At 55.2% G+C, this 16,236-nt stretch overlaps 1 protein-coding gene across 2 annotated transcripts in view; it reads left to right on the forward strand.

Annotated features, from left to right (window-relative positions):
• LOC122101050 (cytoplasmic FMR1-interacting protein 2-like) overlaps nt 1-15,653 on the forward strand; it is a 35,852-nt gene extending 20,199 nt beyond the window's left edge. Inside the window, exons 2-10 of one of the 2 annotated variants that reach the window (XM_042671408.1) lie at nt 961-1,064; nt 2,615-2,754; nt 3,773-3,862; nt 9,318-9,395; nt 10,848-10,949; nt 11,369-11,550; nt 13,519-13,615; nt 14,514-14,642; nt 15,528-15,653. In XM_042671408.1, the coding sequence (XP_042527342.1) occupies nt 2,638-2,754; nt 3,773-3,862; nt 9,318-9,395; nt 10,848-10,949; nt 11,369-11,550; nt 13,519-13,615; nt 14,514-14,642; nt 15,528-15,644 (912 nt within the window). In that variant the 5' untranslated portion in view covers nt 961-1,064; nt 2,615-2,637 and the 3' untranslated portion in view covers nt 15,645-15,653. The remainder of the gene's footprint in view (nt 1-960; nt 1,065-2,614; nt 2,755-3,772; nt 3,863-9,317; nt 9,396-10,847; nt 10,950-11,368; nt 11,551-13,518; nt 13,616-14,513; nt 14,643-15,527) is intronic. The other variant, XM_042671407.1, reaches the window with a different exon arrangement.
• Nucleotides 15,654-16,236: the final 583 nt, after the last annotated feature.

Below are 16,236 nucleotides of genomic sequence, written 5' to 3' on the forward strand. Positions count from 1 at the left end.
TTGCCATTTCTTCTGCTTCTTTGCCATCTTCTTCTTCTTCTTCTTCTTCTTCTTCTTCTTCTTCTTCTTCTTCTTCTTCTTCTTCTTCTTCTTCTTCTTCTTCTTCTTCTTCTTCTTCTTCTTCTTCTTCGCCATTTCTTCTTCTTCTTCTTCTTCTTCTTATTATTATTATTATTATTATTGAGAAGTTTGTTGCCTCTGATTCTTGGGCACCAACAGAGGTGTAAGCCATGGGTGGAAAGTTTGCACATACCCACGGCAGACGCAGCTGCGCGCTAAGTGTCCTGCCTGCCTGCGAGCGCTGCGTGGCAGGAACACAGCCACGTGGCTCCAACGTCCAAGCAAGGACTAAAGAACTACACACTTTATTATTAGTTAATGGAGTAAAGAGAGTGACCAGGGCCTTTGGAAGTGGCCGGTAATTATGTCCTATAGAAAATCATCTCTCTCTCTCTCTCTCTCTCTCTCTCTCTCTCTCTCTCTCCCTCTCTCCCTCTCCTTCTCTCCCTCCCTCCCTCCCTCTCTCCCTCTCCCCTCCCCTCCCCTCAAAAGGACTTAATGTAAAGGAGAGGGGCTGGGTATGCATTAGCTGTGGTGAGGTCTAAGGAGAGGTGTGGAGAGGGCCTGAAATCACCCCCCAGAGACCCGCCTGGCCTCCTCCACCGAGAGCAGGGGGAGGGGTTACCTTGGAGCCTGGAGAGACCTCATTGGCCTGGGCTGCTCCGTTTCCATGGCGCCCGTCCATGGGCAGGTGTAGCTGAAGGCTCAGGATGGGGAGAATGGGGAGAATGCGAGGCCCTGGCAGGGCCTCCATCTGCCCCACCCCCACCCCGCTTCTACCCCCACCCCGACCTGGGGCTCATGCTGCTCCCATCTGAGCTCTTTGCAGCCCCTGGACGCAGGTGGAACGTTACTGGTCCTTTCTGGCCCAGGGTGTCACAACACTGTTTTGCCTCCCAGGGGAAATTCCAGCCTTGATGGAAGCTCAGCCGGGAGTTTGGGCCGGCACAGGGCCGGTGGAGAAGGGCGATCTCTGTGTCCTTTTGACTCCCCGGCGTTAAAAGGTGGGGTTCATATTATTATTAACCCCTCTCTAAAAATCCAGTGTTTGTTGTTGTTTGCCTTTACTGTTTATTTTGCTTTGTACATTTATTTCTGTATTGGTAGTGATCAGTCCCTCGATTCTGTATTCCTTTGCGTTTTATTGTTTATTTATTTACTTGCTCGCTGGGGTTTGAATGGAACTTCAGGCCCAGTGAAGTGATTTCCTCTAGATGCACTTCAGACATTTACTTATGCCCTCTGTCTTTTAGCTCTTATATATGTTATCATTTTGGTTTCAATTCCAGCAGTACCGAACAACCTCTGCATGCTAGATAGGTTTCCAGCAGGATAGACTTGTCTTATTTTTTTGGGGGGGGCCACAATTTGCATCATTGATTTCTAATTTCATTTTCTATTTGGTTCTATCTTTAGTTTTGTTCTCTTTTTTCCTACGGTCTATCACAGCCTTCCTGGAACTTGCGATGGATCCTAGGCTAACCTTGAACTTGTGGGCCTCCTGCTTAAGCTCCCTGGGTGCTGGGGATTACAGGCTTGTGCTACCATACTTAGTGTAGGATATCACTTTTTGGATGAAACTCACAGGAAGCTCTTTGGTAGCCTCAATCGTGCATTATGAGTTTTTTTAGTAGGTGTTTCACATATGTTTGAAAAAAAAAAATTGGAGCACTGTTTGGCTTGCTAGGTGCTGAATTCTTAGAAAAGCAGCTCACTGGAGTTGGTTAACTGCCTTGTTCAGATTCTTTTCAGCTTCGCTGCTTAGCAAAGTTGGGGGGCGGGTGGAATAGATAACCCTGCTCTCTACCAGAGTCCAGGACATGAAAATATCCATTGAAGGTTGATTGCTTTGGGGCAGGTCCTAAAGCAAAACATAGCAGCTCGTCTGTCACTCCAAATAAGGCCGAATGCTTCGAATCCCAGACTCATTACCCATAAAATCTAGGCTCTTGCCAGGCATCAGTGGCTCACGCCTGCAATCCTACTTACTCAGGAGGCTTGAGATGTGAGGATCATGGTTCAAAGCCAGCCTGGGCAGGAAAGTCCCTGAGTCTCCTATGTCCAATTTAACTACTACCAAGAAGTTAGAATGGCATTGTGGCTCTAGGCATGAGCCTTCAGCACAAAACGTTAGGGACAGCGCCCAGGCCTTGAGTTCAGGTCCCAGTAGTGGCACAAAAAATAAACCAAGCCCTGGGCTGTGGCCTGCAGTGGATCGTGTTTGCAAACACAGGCATGTTTGCAGTCTTGGGGTCTGTGCTGCATAGTCACTGAGGAATTCTGAAGAAGAGCAGGTGGAGGGCTGCTACCCCATTCTAGAAGCCCTTCACTGAGGCTGACCTCTGCTCCCAGGGGAGGGTGTGGGTCACCAAAAAATTTCTTGGTCTTGTTGCCCGGAAGAAACGTGAGCTTGGGACGCTGCAGAAGGGACGAAGGGAGAGGGGTGGGCGGGGAGCCCGGGTGCACCCGCCTCCCCTCTGCCCTGCAGAAGAGCTGAACGAAGCCCCTCAGAGCCCCTGCACCCTGCCACGTCCTCTCTTGTCCCTCCCCTCAGTGCGGAACGCCAAGACTGCAGTCATGACGACCCACGTGACCCTGGAAGATGCCCTGTCCAACGTGGATCTGCTGGAGGAGCTGCCCCTGCCCGACCAGCAGCCATGCATCGAGCCCCCGCCCTCCTCCATCATGTACCAGGTAGGGCAGACCGTGGAGCATGCTGGGAGCCCAGGACTCTGGGGATTCCTGCCCCAGGGTTTGGCTTGAAGGCAGAGAGGTCAGCACAGGCCTAGACTAGACTGGGGATGGGCACTCCCCTTCCCCACCCCCACCCCCCTCCCGAGCTTGTTGGTCTGCGGTCACTGAGCAGATCCTGTCATGAGCTAGGACGGGACTGCACACAGCTGTGTGGGGTCTGGGTGTGGTGGGGAGATCCCTCACCCCTGCAGCTCGGCAGCCCTGCTCCACCCCTGCTCTGCCCAGGCCAGGTTACCCCGGCGGTGCTGAACACGTTCATTTGAGAGGTTGTTTTAGCTCTCTGGATCCCTTTGCTAGTAGCCCTCGGCTAGGTCAATGCCCTCAACACCAGCACTCGGTCTGGCTCAGTGGTTAGCTGTATTAGGCTCACGCTTGAAGGCTTCGCTTATAAATTTGATTTGTTCCTATCTCGAGAGCCGGGTTGAATTTTTGCATTCTGTAAATACGGCTTATTACACGCAACACGGAAAAGTATAGTGAAGAACTATTACCACCACCACCCCCTCTCTCTAACACACACACACACACACACATATACACTCATACCTCCTTGGAGGGTGGGGCAGTCCTGAGCTTTGAGCTCGGGCCCTAGCACTCGCTAGGCAGATCCTCTGTCCCTTGAGCCACACCTCCAGCCCTGTTTCGCTTTCGTTATTTTTCACATAAGGCCTCACACTTGTTTTCTGGCTGGCCTCAGACCGCCATCCTCCTCCCCTAGGCCTCCTGGGCAGTCGAGCATCACATTTGAAAAGCCAGGCAACTGGGAATCGGAGCTTTTCCTTGTGGGGCTCGGCCCTTGCCCACTGGGATTGAGAGGGTCATACATGGGTTTTGTTGCTGTTGTTGTTTGGAGAGAGGGGAAAGATGAGAGGTCACTGGGCAGTAGATTTCCACCCGGAGCGGTCGCATTTGTTGGCAGTGAGTTCCCTCTTGAGCGCTCTGCACCTCGATTCCGCAGGCGAACTTTGACACCAACTTCGAGGACAGAAATGCATTTGTCACCGGCATCGCCAGGTACATCGAGCAGGCGACAGTCCACTCGAGCATGGTAAGTCTCTGTGACCCACAGATGTGAACCCGGCCAGAGGGACGGGGCTGGGGCAGCTTCCCGCGCGAGGGGTGGGGCTCAGCTACCCCGATGTCCTGCCTCGGCCAGGCCGGCCCTGGCCCCTGGTTACACTGCAGCCCTCAGCTTCCAGCACCGCAGTCCTGTCCACCGTGAGTCCATCTTAACCCCCACCACTTCCTGCCGGAGCTCCTGGGTTTGGCGGGGCTCCACGTGTGAGCAGATCCTTCCTTGTCTTAGAGACTTTTTGTAGATGATCAGATGTGTGGAATTTTCTGTCTTGACAAAAACCCAAAGGGTTCCTCATGCAAGATGCACAGCGGCCTTGCCTTGGGAATAGCCCAGTTCCCGAGGTGAGGAAGTTGGTGGCAGGAATGATTCGCGAGTGGAACCAGTGGTTGTATTCGATTGTATTTTATTTTTGTCAGTGGTGGGTCTCGAGCTCTTTTGCTCAAAGGCTAGCCTCTACACTTTCAGTCACGGCGCCACTTCCGGCTTTCTGGTGGTTAAGTGGAGATTAGATTATCGCAGGCTTTCCTGCCCAGGCTGGCTCTGAACCACGATCCTCAGATCTCAGCCTCCTGAGTAGCTAGGATGACTGAGCCACCGGGGCCCTGGGCAGTGGTTGTTTTTGTCCTTCGGCTTTTGACACTAAAAGAGGGGGAGCCCATCCCCCGTCCCAGTGGGGTTCTCATGGATTTATTCTCAAACGGCCCCAGATGTGAGGAATGCTCCATTGCCTGCTCCGTGGCTGGGCCCGTGGCTCCATGTCCCTCCTCACTGCGGCTTGCTTAGCTCTATTGCGCACTCAGCACTGCGTGCCTCTCCCCGCACACACAGCCAAGGTTGGCTTGAGAGCCAGGCCTGGTCCCCAGTGAATCACGGTAGGGAACAGATACTAGCCGTTCTCTAAGTCCTTCTGCTGGGCAAATAATATCTAGGCTCAGTGTCTCATTGAATCTGTGCACAGGCCCTTTAATACTCACTGTACCGATGGGGAAACGTGGAGTCCTTAAAAGTTAAAGAAACATGCCGGACACCCATGGCTCACGCCTGTAATCCCAGCTACTCAGGAGGTTGAAATCTGAGGATCGTGGTTCGAAGCCAGCCCTGGGCAGGAAGATCTGTGAGACTCTTATCTCTAATAAATCATTAAAAAAAAAAGCTGGGGGGCTGGGAGGTAGTTCAGTGGCAAAGAACTTACCTAGCAAGTGCAGCGTCCTGGGTTCAATCCCCAGCACCAAAAGAGAACACACACACACACACACACACACACACACACACACACACACACACACACACACACACACACACACACACACACACACGAGCTGCAAGTGCAGCTGTGGCTCAGAGTGGTAGAACACTAGCCTTGGGCAAAAAGCAGTTCAAGGACAGTTCCCAGGCCGTGCGTTCAAGCCCCAGGTCTGGTGCACACATGCGCGCGCACACACACATACACATGTTAAATTCACTCAGGGCTGCACAACAGACCAACTTAAGCTCAAGACTGACAAAAATACGCCAAGAGTGACTGTCATGGTTAAACTCTGGTTCCGGGGTGGGGGTGGGGTGGGTGCGTGTGGGAAGCGCGAGGACAGAGGTGGCTCTCTGGTGGGCCCCGTGGGAGGATAATGACAGCTTGTGTGCGCGTGGCCCTTTGAAATGATGTGGGCCAGCTCTCTGCGTGATAGCGCCGGAATCTCATTATAGTCTGGGCCTTGCAAAGGGATTATTATGCCCATTTGGGGGATGAGAAAATTAAGGCTGGAGAAGTTAATAAGCAAGTTGGTCATGCTTCCACAATGATGAATCAGAATCCTGGGCTGGGACCTGAACCCCAGGATCGACTCCTGGTCCTGAACTCTTTCTACTCCACTTGAATTGGACCCATCAGAGATGAGATGCGGGGTGGGGTGGGGGTGGGGAGGGTTTGGGGGAGGAGGCAGAGGAAATGAGGTACATGTCACAGAATTTTCAGGAACTCCCTGAATTTGGGCTGTGAGGTATCCCTAGGTAAATTGTGATATTTCTGGGAAATTAAATGAGGGTCGGGATGCAGAGTGTGTATTAGTCATCTACAGCTGCAGTAACAAAATACTGTAGGCCAGGTGACTGAATGGGAACCATTACCTTCCCGCCATTTTGTTGGCCGGAAGTTCTACCTGGAGTTTGGTCCTAGGGCTTGAACTCAGGACCTTGAACTCAGGACCTGGGCGCTGTTCCTGTGCTACTGCCCTCAAAGCTAGCCCTCGGCCACTTGAGCCACAGCACCACTTCTAGCTTTCAGGTGGTTCACTGGAGATAAGAGTCTCACAGGTTTCCCCTGCCCCAGGCTGGCCTTGAACCGTGATCCTCAGCTCCTCAGCCTCCTGAATAGCCAGGATTATAGTTGTGAGCCAGCAGCGTCTGGCAGGGCTGAATTCTCCCCAGAGGATTTAGGTGAGAATCCATCCTCTTGCTCTTTCCAGCTTCTAGAAGCTGTTCACCTCCTCTAGTAATTGGTTCCAGGACCATTTCCAGAAGAGTCAGGAGCAGAGCTTGAGTCTCTCTGGGCTCCACTCTGGACTTGTTCCACACCACATGGTCCCGCCCTCAGGATTCCAGGGTAATTATACAATAACCCCACAGAGGTCAGCTGACACGTCCCCGGGGCACAGCCCACATCCCGGCCCACAGCAATGGGGCCACCCGCCACCACCAATACCCAGTGAATCCACTCACCCCAATCTCACCTGCTGGGAGCCGTTGTTTGGTTTTGCACTTTACCGTTGCATCCTCTCCTGGCCGGCCTTCGACAGCGATGACAGTGTCTTTCCAATCTCAAGGACAATAGGTAATGGAAATAGGGAAGACTGAAGGCTTTTTCTTGAGAAACTGTCAACGACATTTGCTGCTGGCTGGAGCGCTAACAAGTAATGAGGCTCTAAGCTGCATCACGATCACCTCCTAACAATGATATTATGCACCGCAGAGGCAGAGTGCAAGTTAAGTCAATGAAGAGGTCGTTTTCTTTTTGTTGTTGTTGTTGTTATTATTGTTGAGATGCAACTATTTGCGAAGAGAGACGACCTAGTAGCATTCTCTTTTATCATTGCATTTTTGAAAGCTGGCTTCCCATAACATAAAAGAATTTAAAACATACAAATCAATGGGTTGTTCTATGTTTTAAAGCTGAGACCAGAGCTCAAACTGGATACCTGACACTTTTACTCTTTGGCAGGCACTCTACCAACTGAGCCACGCCTCCAGTCCCTCAATGAAAATTTTTTTTTTGTCGGTCATGGGGCTTGAACTCTGGGCCTGGGCTCAGCTCTTTAGCTCAAGGTGAGCGCTCTACCACTTGAGCTACAACACCACTTCCAGTTTTCTGGTGGTTTATTGGAGATAGGAATCTCACAGTCTCTCCTGCCCGGGCTGGCTTTGAACCGCGATCCTCAGATCTCAGCCTCCTGAGTAGCTAGGATTACAGGCGTGAGCCACCAGCGCCCGGCTCCTCAATGAAATTTTTTTTAAAGTACATTTGCAGTGTTATACCATCTGATTGTTGAGCACCCTATAATGATCTCCCAGACCTGTTAGCAGTCACTGCCTCACCCCAATTCTTTCCTTCACCTCTTAGCTAACGCTAGTGTACCTTCTGTCTCTGTGGATTTGTCTCTTGTGGACTTTCATTGAAAACTCTCCTATAATACATGGCCCTTGGGTTGATTTCTTGGACGTACAGTAAGGTTTTTGTTCCTTTGTTTGTTTGTTGGTCCTGGGGCTTGAACTTGGGGCCTGGGCACTGTCCCTGAGTTTTTGTACTCAAGGCTAATGCTCTACCATTTGAACCACAGTTCCAGTTCTGGCTTTTTTGTGGTTCTTTGGAGATAAGAACCTCGTGGACTTTCCTGCCTGGGCTGGCTTTGAATCACAATCCTCAGATCTCTGCCTCCTGAGTAGTCCTCAGATGACAGACGTGAGCCACCAGTGCCCAGCTAGAATAAGGTTTTCAGCGTGTATGCGGCCTCCTGTGTCAGCGCCTTGTTCATTTTTCCAGATAAGTAATATTCCATGCCATGGCTGTGCCGTGCTTTGTCCGTTCTTTATGTGATGGAGACTGGATCATTTCTATCTGGAAGCTGTCAGGAATAACACAACTGTGACATTCGTGTTACCCTCAAATCCTGAGCCCACACAAGTTCCTCTCAGGGGAAACATCAGGAATAGAATTGCTGCGTCAAATGGGGACTGAATGGTTCATGTGTGTGTTACTGCTGTGTGTGTGTGTGTGTCCAGTTCTCAATCCTCAACATCATCGCTTTATTTGGTGACTGAGTGATTTCATGTAGGCTAGAGGCCTAGTGAAGGGTGAAGCGGGGGTTGGACCCCAGAAATCTGTTCCCTTGAGCCCCGAGTTCTTTCCTCACCGCCCTGTCAAGTCAGGGGATGGTCGGGACTGTGTTCTTCGGGTTCATTTTCATGCTGTGGTTTGTGTTATCCTCTGCTCTACTCATTTTTTTTGGAGGGGGAGGGAGGGAATAATTCTGTTGTTAATCATCCTCTGGTGAAGCCATTCGCTCGTGAACTAGGGATTCATTCAGCGTGTGCACGCGGCCGGGCATGTGGCTCTGGCGGTCGAGCGCCTGTCTAGTAAGTGCAAGGTCTTGAGTTCAAACCCCAGGACTGCCAAAGAAGAAACGGAAAGCCAGCCTCCTCAGTGGGCCGGGGGGCGCAGCTCGGCGGCGGGGCCTCGCCCTGGCGTGTGTGAGACCCCGGGCTCCGTCCTCAGCGCTGCAGACGCATGAACGTCTCCAGATCTTCACCTGATACCGAGGATTAGAATAAAACTTAGCTGCTGTTACCATCATTGTAAGGGAAATAAAGCGTGAACATTATGGTTATTACATTAGTGTACTCTGTTGTACTTCACACTGTATATTAGAAAACTACCATGATGCAACTGTGGTGTATGTGTATAGATATGATAAATATATGCGCATATGTGCGTGTGCATAGGTATTACCCCTCCCTGATGCGTTTCCTGCCCCACAGAGAGCTTACCATCCACAGCTCTGACGCTTCTCCCACCAACCTCTTGTTTTCCAATCCACGGGATCAGACATGTTGATCGTCCTCTGTCCTTGATGACTGTGGTGTACTCTGTGTGAGGTGTCGCTCCGCGCTTCATTTCTGGCTCCTTCTGTGTATCCGGGACTGGGTTCTGCTCCCGGAAGCAGAACTCCACCTCTTTCTCCCCACGGTGGCCCCCTAGCTGTGGAGGAGCCCCGAGGCCACCTGGGGATTTTGTTGAGATGCAGACTCTGATTCCCAGAGAGGGAATCCCACATTTTGTATCCGGCCTCCAGGGAAGGCTGCCAGGGAGCAGCATGGTCTTGGGGGACTCCCTCCCCCCCGCAGGGGGTCTGGGGCTGAGGTGATTTTGCTGTTGCAGAATGAAATGCTGGAGGAAGGACACGAGTACGCGGTCATGCTCTACACCTGGCGCAGCTGCTCGAGGGCCATCCCGCAGGTGAGACCGCCCTGCCCCGCCCCGCCCTGCCCTGCCTCCCCCAGCCCACCCCAAACCACAGCTGGTCCTCCACTTGCCAAGGAAAATGGCGCTTCTAGAGACGTGACGATAAAGCCCAGGCCCAGGAAGTTGAGCGTCTGTGCAGTCCATGGTGTGCACAGCCTTTTATTTCCATATCTGGATGCACCGGCCGACCTGGGGCCACACCATCTCAAAAGGACACAAAGAACAAGATCTCTGCCCTCCAGAGCCAGGCTGCACACCCCCCCCCACCCCCATCCGCCTTTCCACCTCTGGGAATATCATCTTGTGAATTGTTACCATCTGCAGAAGCACATTGTTTCTTTCTTTTCTGTCATTCTGTCACTTGCCCTCTACCCCCTTCTTTTTTTTTTAAGTTAGGGACTTTTCTTCATGTGGAAACATGACACATTTTTTTTTTATTACCATCACTGATATCGAGGTAGACTTAATGGGTCTTGTTATTACAGAAACAACAAAGTACAGGTGTAGAGAATCAGCAGAAACTGACTAATCCTGGTCCTGAGGGATAACTTCCATTAAGTTTGTTTTGCATCCTGTTGGGTTTTCTAAGCCTCTGTTTTCTGGGAACACATGCACAGAGGATTGGGTTTGGCTCTACTCAGATGAGGTCCAGGTGGGTGGGTGTGGTCTTAGCAACAAGAGTAGAAGCCCGCGGTTCCATCCCAAGCGCAATTTACTTACTAAATGTTTTGTTGTTGTTGTTCTTGGCCAGTCCTGGGGCTTAAAATCAGGCCTGGGCACTGTCTCTAAGCTTCTTTTTGCTCAGGTCTAACGCTTTACCACTTGAGCCACAGCACCACTTCCAGCGTTTTCTGTGTATGTGGTACGGAGGATTCAAACTCAAGGCTTCATGCCTGCTGGGCAAGCACTCTACCACTGAGCCACCTTCCCAGCCCTGTTCTATGACTTTTTAATTTTTTTTTTTTTTTTTGCCCCTTCGTTGATGGTTGGATGGCTGCCATCTTTTCATGGCAATTCACAAAGATCGGTCTCGTTCTGTGGGATCACATGATTGTCCGTGGCATCATCCAGCGATAGATACTTAGCACTTGCAGCCATTTGGAGAATTTCTAAACTACCATCAAGATTAGTCCTGGAGCATAGGTCTGTAATCCCAGCACTCAAGAATTGAGGCACAAGCATCTAGGACATCCTGGGATGCACAGAGAGACTCTTTCTCAGGGATAGAGAGGAAGAAGGGAGAGAGAGAGGGAGGAGGAAAAGAGAGAACGGTAAGAGGGAAGGAGAGAAGGAAAAAGAAGGAAGGAAGATAGAAAAGAAGGAAGGAAGGATAGTTGGTCTGCAGTCAGCACCCAGAGAGAGGTACCCGTGAAACAGCACCCAGGTTCAGGTGTGAGCCCGGCTCCTAGGACGCCGGGCTCACGCGTGCCCCCTGCCGGCCCTCAGGTGAAATGCAACGAGCAGCCCAACCGCGTGGAGATTTACGAGAAGACGGTGGAGGTGCTGGAGCCCGAGGTCACGAAGCTCATGAAGTTCATGTACTTTCAGGTACGCGGGCCGAGCGCTGCGTGGCCACCCCTGGGGCCGGACCTGGGTGCAGCCAGCCGTTTGGGGGAGGCCTGTGTCCCCCGCGCAGGCCTGGCCCTCGGGGGCCGGGAGCGCGTGCCTTCCTGCCTGCTCTCATCAGAGCGCTCGTTCCGAAGGCCAGGTGGTGGGTTCGCTGCTCCAGCCCAGTGTCAACGGGAACCCCTCTTCCTCTCTGTCCCCAGCCCAGCCCGGTCCTGGGTGCTGGAGAGAGGACCGAGAACACGCACAGGGCCTCTTAGCCGGTGTGTGATGAGCGGTGCATGGGTGAACTGGCGGGGGTTACCCTGCAGGCGCCCCGCGCCCCCCCAGACCCCCCTCCCCCCCCGGCAGCTCTGCCTCCCCAGGTCCCTCCCCCCTCACGCGCCGCCCTCCCCCCGCAGCGCAAGGCCATCGAGCGGTTCTGCAGCGAGGTGAAGCGGCTGTGCCACGCCGAGCGCAGGAAGGACTTCGTGTCCGAGGCCTACCTCCTGACCCTGGGCAAGTTCATCAACATGTTCGCCGTCCTGGACGAGCTCAAGAACATGAAGTGCAGCGTCAAGAACGACCACTCGGCCTACAAGAGGTCAGCCCCTCCCCACTACCCCCTGCCAGAGGTCAGCCCTCCCCACTTCCCCCTGCCAGAGATCAGCCCTCCCCACTTCCCCCTGCCAGAGGTCAGCCCTCCCCACCTCCCCCTGCCAGAGATCAGCCCTTCCCCCTGCCAGAGGTCAGCCCCTCCCCACTACCCCCTGCCAGAGGTCAGCCCTTCCCCCTACCCCTGCCAGAGGTCAGCCCCTCCCCCGCCAGAGGTCAGCCCCTCCCCACCTCCCCCTGCCAGAGGTCAGCCCTCCCCACCTCTCCCTGCCAGAGGTCAGCCCTCCCCACCTCCCCCTGCCAGAGATCAGCCCTTCCCCCTGCCAGTGGTCAGCCCTCCCCACCACCCCCTGCCAGAGGTCAGCCCTCCCCACCACCCCCTGCCAGAGATCAGCCCTCCCCACCTACCCCTGCCAGAGGTCAGCCCCTCCCCACTACCCCCTGCCAGAGATCAGCCCTTCCCCCTGCCAGAGGTCAGCCCTCCCTACTACCCCCTGCCAGTGGTCAGCCCTCCCCACCACCCCCTGCCAGAGATCAGCCCTCCCCACCTACCCCTGCCAGAGGTCAGATCCTCCCCACCACCCCCCTGCCAGAGATCAGCCCTCCCCACCACCCCCTGCCAGAGGTCAGCCCTCCCCACCTCCCCCTGCCAGAGATCAGCCCTTCCCCCTGCCAGAGGTCAGCCCCTCCCCACCACCCCCTGCCAGAGGTCAGCCCCTCCCCACCACCCCCTGCCAGAGGTCAGACCCTCCCCACCACCCCCTGCCAGAGGTCAGCCCTCCCCACCTCCCCCTGCCAGAGATCAGCCCCTCCCCACCACCCCCTGCCAGAGGTCAGACCCTCCCCACTACCCCCTGCCAGAGATCAGCCCCTCCCCCATCAGAGGTCAGCCCCTCCCCACCACCCCCCTGCCAGAGGTCAGCCCTCCCCACCTCCCCCTGCCAGAGATCAGCCCTCCCCACCTCTCCCTGCCAGAGGTCAGCCCTCCCCACCTCCCCCTGCCAGAGATCAGCCCTTCCCCCTGCCAGAGGTCAGCCCCCTCCCCACCTCCCCCTGCCAGAGATCAGCCCCTCCCCCGTCAGAGGTCAGCCCCTCCCCACTCCCCCTGCCAGAGATCAGCCCCTCCCCACCTCTCCCTGCCAGAGATCAGCCCCTCCCCCGCCAGAGGTCAGCCCCTCCCCACCACCCCCTGCCAGAGGTCAGCCTCTCCCCCACCAGAGGTCAGTCCCTCCCCACCTCCTCCCACCAGAGGTCAGCCCCTTCCCACCTACCCCCCACCAGAGGTCAGCCCCTCCCCCTCCAGAGGTCAGCCCCTTCCCACCTCCCCCCATCAGAGGTCAGCCCCTCCCCTGACAGAGGTCAGCCCCTCCCCACCACCCCCTGCCAGAGGTCAGCCCTCCCCACCTCCCCCTGCCAGACATCAGCCCCTCCCCACTACCCCCCTGCCAGAGGTCAGCCCTTCCCCCTGCCAGAGGTCAGCCCCTCCCCCACCACCCCCTGCCAGAGGTCAGCCCCTCCCCACCTCCCCCTGCCAGAGGTCAGCCCCTCCCCTGCCAGAGGTCAGCCCCTCCCCCTGCCAGAAGTCAGCCCCTCCACATCTCCCCCTGACAGAGGTCAGCCCCTCCCCACCTCCCCCTCCCAGAGGTTGGGTACCTCCTTCCCTACAAGAGCATCTGTGGGTCCTGCTAGGACATTCTGAGCTTCCAGAACTTTCCTCGCATTGCTGATTGCGTTTCAGGCGCCTGTCCCGAGGGGGTGAACAACCCCGGGAACAGCCCCCAGGGCATCAGGGCGTGCCCCTTGCGCTGAGGGACCCTGACGGCCCTCACGCACAGCCTCGGGAAGGGTCACCCAGGCCGGGTTCGGACCGAAGCCCAGCGTGGCTCAGTCTGATGGAGCCTCGGTGCTGGCCTCTGAGTCCCCCCCCCCCCCCCAACCCGCCCCGTGTGCATTTCAGGGCAGCCCAGTTCCTCAGGAAGATGGCCGACCCCCAGTCCATCCAGGAATCACAGAACCTCTCCATGTTCCTGGCCAACCACAACCGGATCACACAGGTGAGGGAGCCGGCCGGGCCTGAGCCCCTGCCACACACCGCAGCGCGAGCCGACCGCCTCCGTCATCTCCTCTGCCCATCAGAGAGACAGGAGAGCTGCAGCCTCCCTCCCTCCCTCCCTCCCTCCCTCCCTCTTGGCCTAGGTCCTCCAGAAGAGACCTCTTGCGCCCCGCTCAGACCCTGTAGAGTTTGAGTGCAGGACACCTGATACCTCAGGCAAAGTCTGGGCCTCAGTTTCCCCCCATCTCTGTTGGCTTGAGAATCCGCCTTATATGTGCCAGGCTGGGCCACATGGCCTTAGCATTTGAGCCCTACATGTTTAGGAAACCGGGGCATGATCCGTCACCCCCTTTTCCAGGCCACACCCGCACGGCCGGCCCTGTCCCGTTTCCCCCAGCCAGGCTGGGTCCACCTTGTGTCACTTCAACTAGAGCAGGCGCCAGCAAGTCTACCTGCAATTCCCCCAGCCCAACAGGGGGTGGCGTCCCGCCAATTCTGGGGCTCTTTGTGTCCAGATCCCTGCCCCACAGGAGCCTGAGGGTGCTTTAGTCCTAGGGGGGTGTGTGTGGCAGGAACGGGGACCCCGGGCTGCCTCTCCTCCCTGCAGAACGTCTGCATTCTCCAAGCAGACCGAGTGCTGTAGCACTAGGCTGCCTCCTACGCCCTCCGTTGCAACCAGGGATGAGTGTGCAGAGGCCCGTGCGGGGGGGAGGGGGCAGGTGGTACAGGCTGGCTTGCAGGCTCCCCTTCCCTGGGGACACAGCTGTGTGTGTGTGTGTGTGTGTGTGTGTGTGTGTGTGTGTGTGTGTGTGTTGTACACACACGGACACAGCCACAGACTTGGGTGGCTGCTGGAGGATGCAGGCTCTGTCTAACCGGAAGGTGGCGCTGTTGTTCAGTGTCTCCACCAGCAACTGGAGGTGATCCCAGGGTACGAGGAGCTGCTGGCCGACATCGTGAACATCTGCGTGGATTACTACGAGAACAAGATGTACCTGACGCCCAGCGAGAAGCACATGCTGCTTAAGGTGGGAGGTCCCTGCCACACACCGCCGCCTGTGTGCGCCCTACCCACCCCCCCCCCTCCTCCCTCACCCTCTTCCTTCTGCCCTCTAACCCTTCCCAACCTTCATTCCTTCACCTCTACAGCTCGTGGTAGTTGAGTTGCAATGCCACCAGGGGGCGCCAAGCCTAAACCAAAGGACCCGGTGCTGGTCCTGTAAGGATGCTCCCAGGCCAAACAGGAAGTGATCTTTACAGTCTTCCTGTCCGCCCCCCTCCGGTGTCCCCTGATACGGAGGCACGTGGAGACGTGACGTTCCCACAGCGAGCCACACCCTCCACACTTGAGCTCTACATTCAACAGAACAAAGTGGGTTAGCTTTCAGTGGATAATTACAGGGGCTGAAATATTAAGAATCGCCCCCCCCCACACACACACACTTTTCAGACATCTTTGGGCCTACGTCTCAAGAACCTAGATGGGCACCGTTAGCACACAGATCCTGAGTTAGGTCTGTTTGGGGAGTGACCGTTTATCTCTGAGACTCAGCTGTGTGACTGGGCCAAGCTGTGTAACTCCTCTGTGTCTAGGCTTCCTCATCTGTAGAATGAGACTCTTGCCTTGAATCTGACTCACAAGAGTATGGTGCTGAGAGTAGACACTGAAGCAGTGGACAGCGATACTTGTTTTAAAGTCGCTGGCCCATTTAGGGCTCAGGAAGTAGCCACGACAGCCACCATAGTCATCTGCTAAACTTGCAGTTCAGATGAGCCTGGTATTTCCTGTCCTTACTCGAGGAGGCACAGAATGTGTTGTCTCGGGGGTCGGATGCCCACACATCATGGGGCTGCTGTCCAGAGCCCGTACCCCTGGCAATGATGGTGTCTGCTCTCCGCCCTCCCCGCCCTAGGTGATGGGCTTCGGCCTCTATCTGATGGATGGGAACGTCAGCAACATTTACAAGCTGGATGCCAAGAAGAGAATCAACCTTAGCAAAATCGACAAGTTCTTCAAGGTCAGCCGCTAGCTGGGGCTGTGGACACACCCCAGGACCCCTTTGGGGAATGGGAAATTGTGGGCTTTGTTAGGTGGACAGGAACTCTAAAGATGCAGAGGGGGGGGAGAGAGGAAGGGAAGAGGGAAGAGGAGAGGGAAGGGAAGGGGAAAGGAGAAGAAAAGAGAGGAGAGGAGAGTTGAGACAAGAGGAAAGGGGAGGAGGGAAGAGGAAATAAAAAGAGAGGGGAGGGCTGGGAAGGTGGCTCAGTGGTAGAGTGCTTGCCTAGCACGCATGAAGCCTGGGTTCAATTCCTTAGTACCACATGAACAGAAATGGTGCTGTGGCTCTAGTGGTAGAGCTCTAGCCTTGAGCACAGAGAGGCCCAGGGAGAGTGCTCAATCCCTGAGTTCAAGCCCCAGGACAAGGAAAGAAGGAAGAAAGGAAGGGAGGGAGGGAAGGAAGACAGGGAAGGAGGGAAAAAAAGCTGGGCACTGGTGGCTTACACTTGGAATCCTAGCTACTCAGGAGGCTGAGATCTGAGGATCATGGTTCAAAGGCAGCCCGGGGAAGGAAAGTTCGTGAAACTCTTATCTCCAATAAACCACTAGAAAACCGGAAGTGG

The sequence above is a fragment of the Dipodomys spectabilis genome, unplaced genomic scaffold (assembly GCF_019054845.1).
Source record: "Dipodomys spectabilis isolate Male_0828 unplaced genomic scaffold, ASM1905484v1 ptg000621l, whole genome shotgun sequence".
Classification (NCBI taxonomy): Eukaryota; Metazoa; Chordata; class Mammalia; order Rodentia; family Heteromyidae; genus Dipodomys; species Dipodomys spectabilis.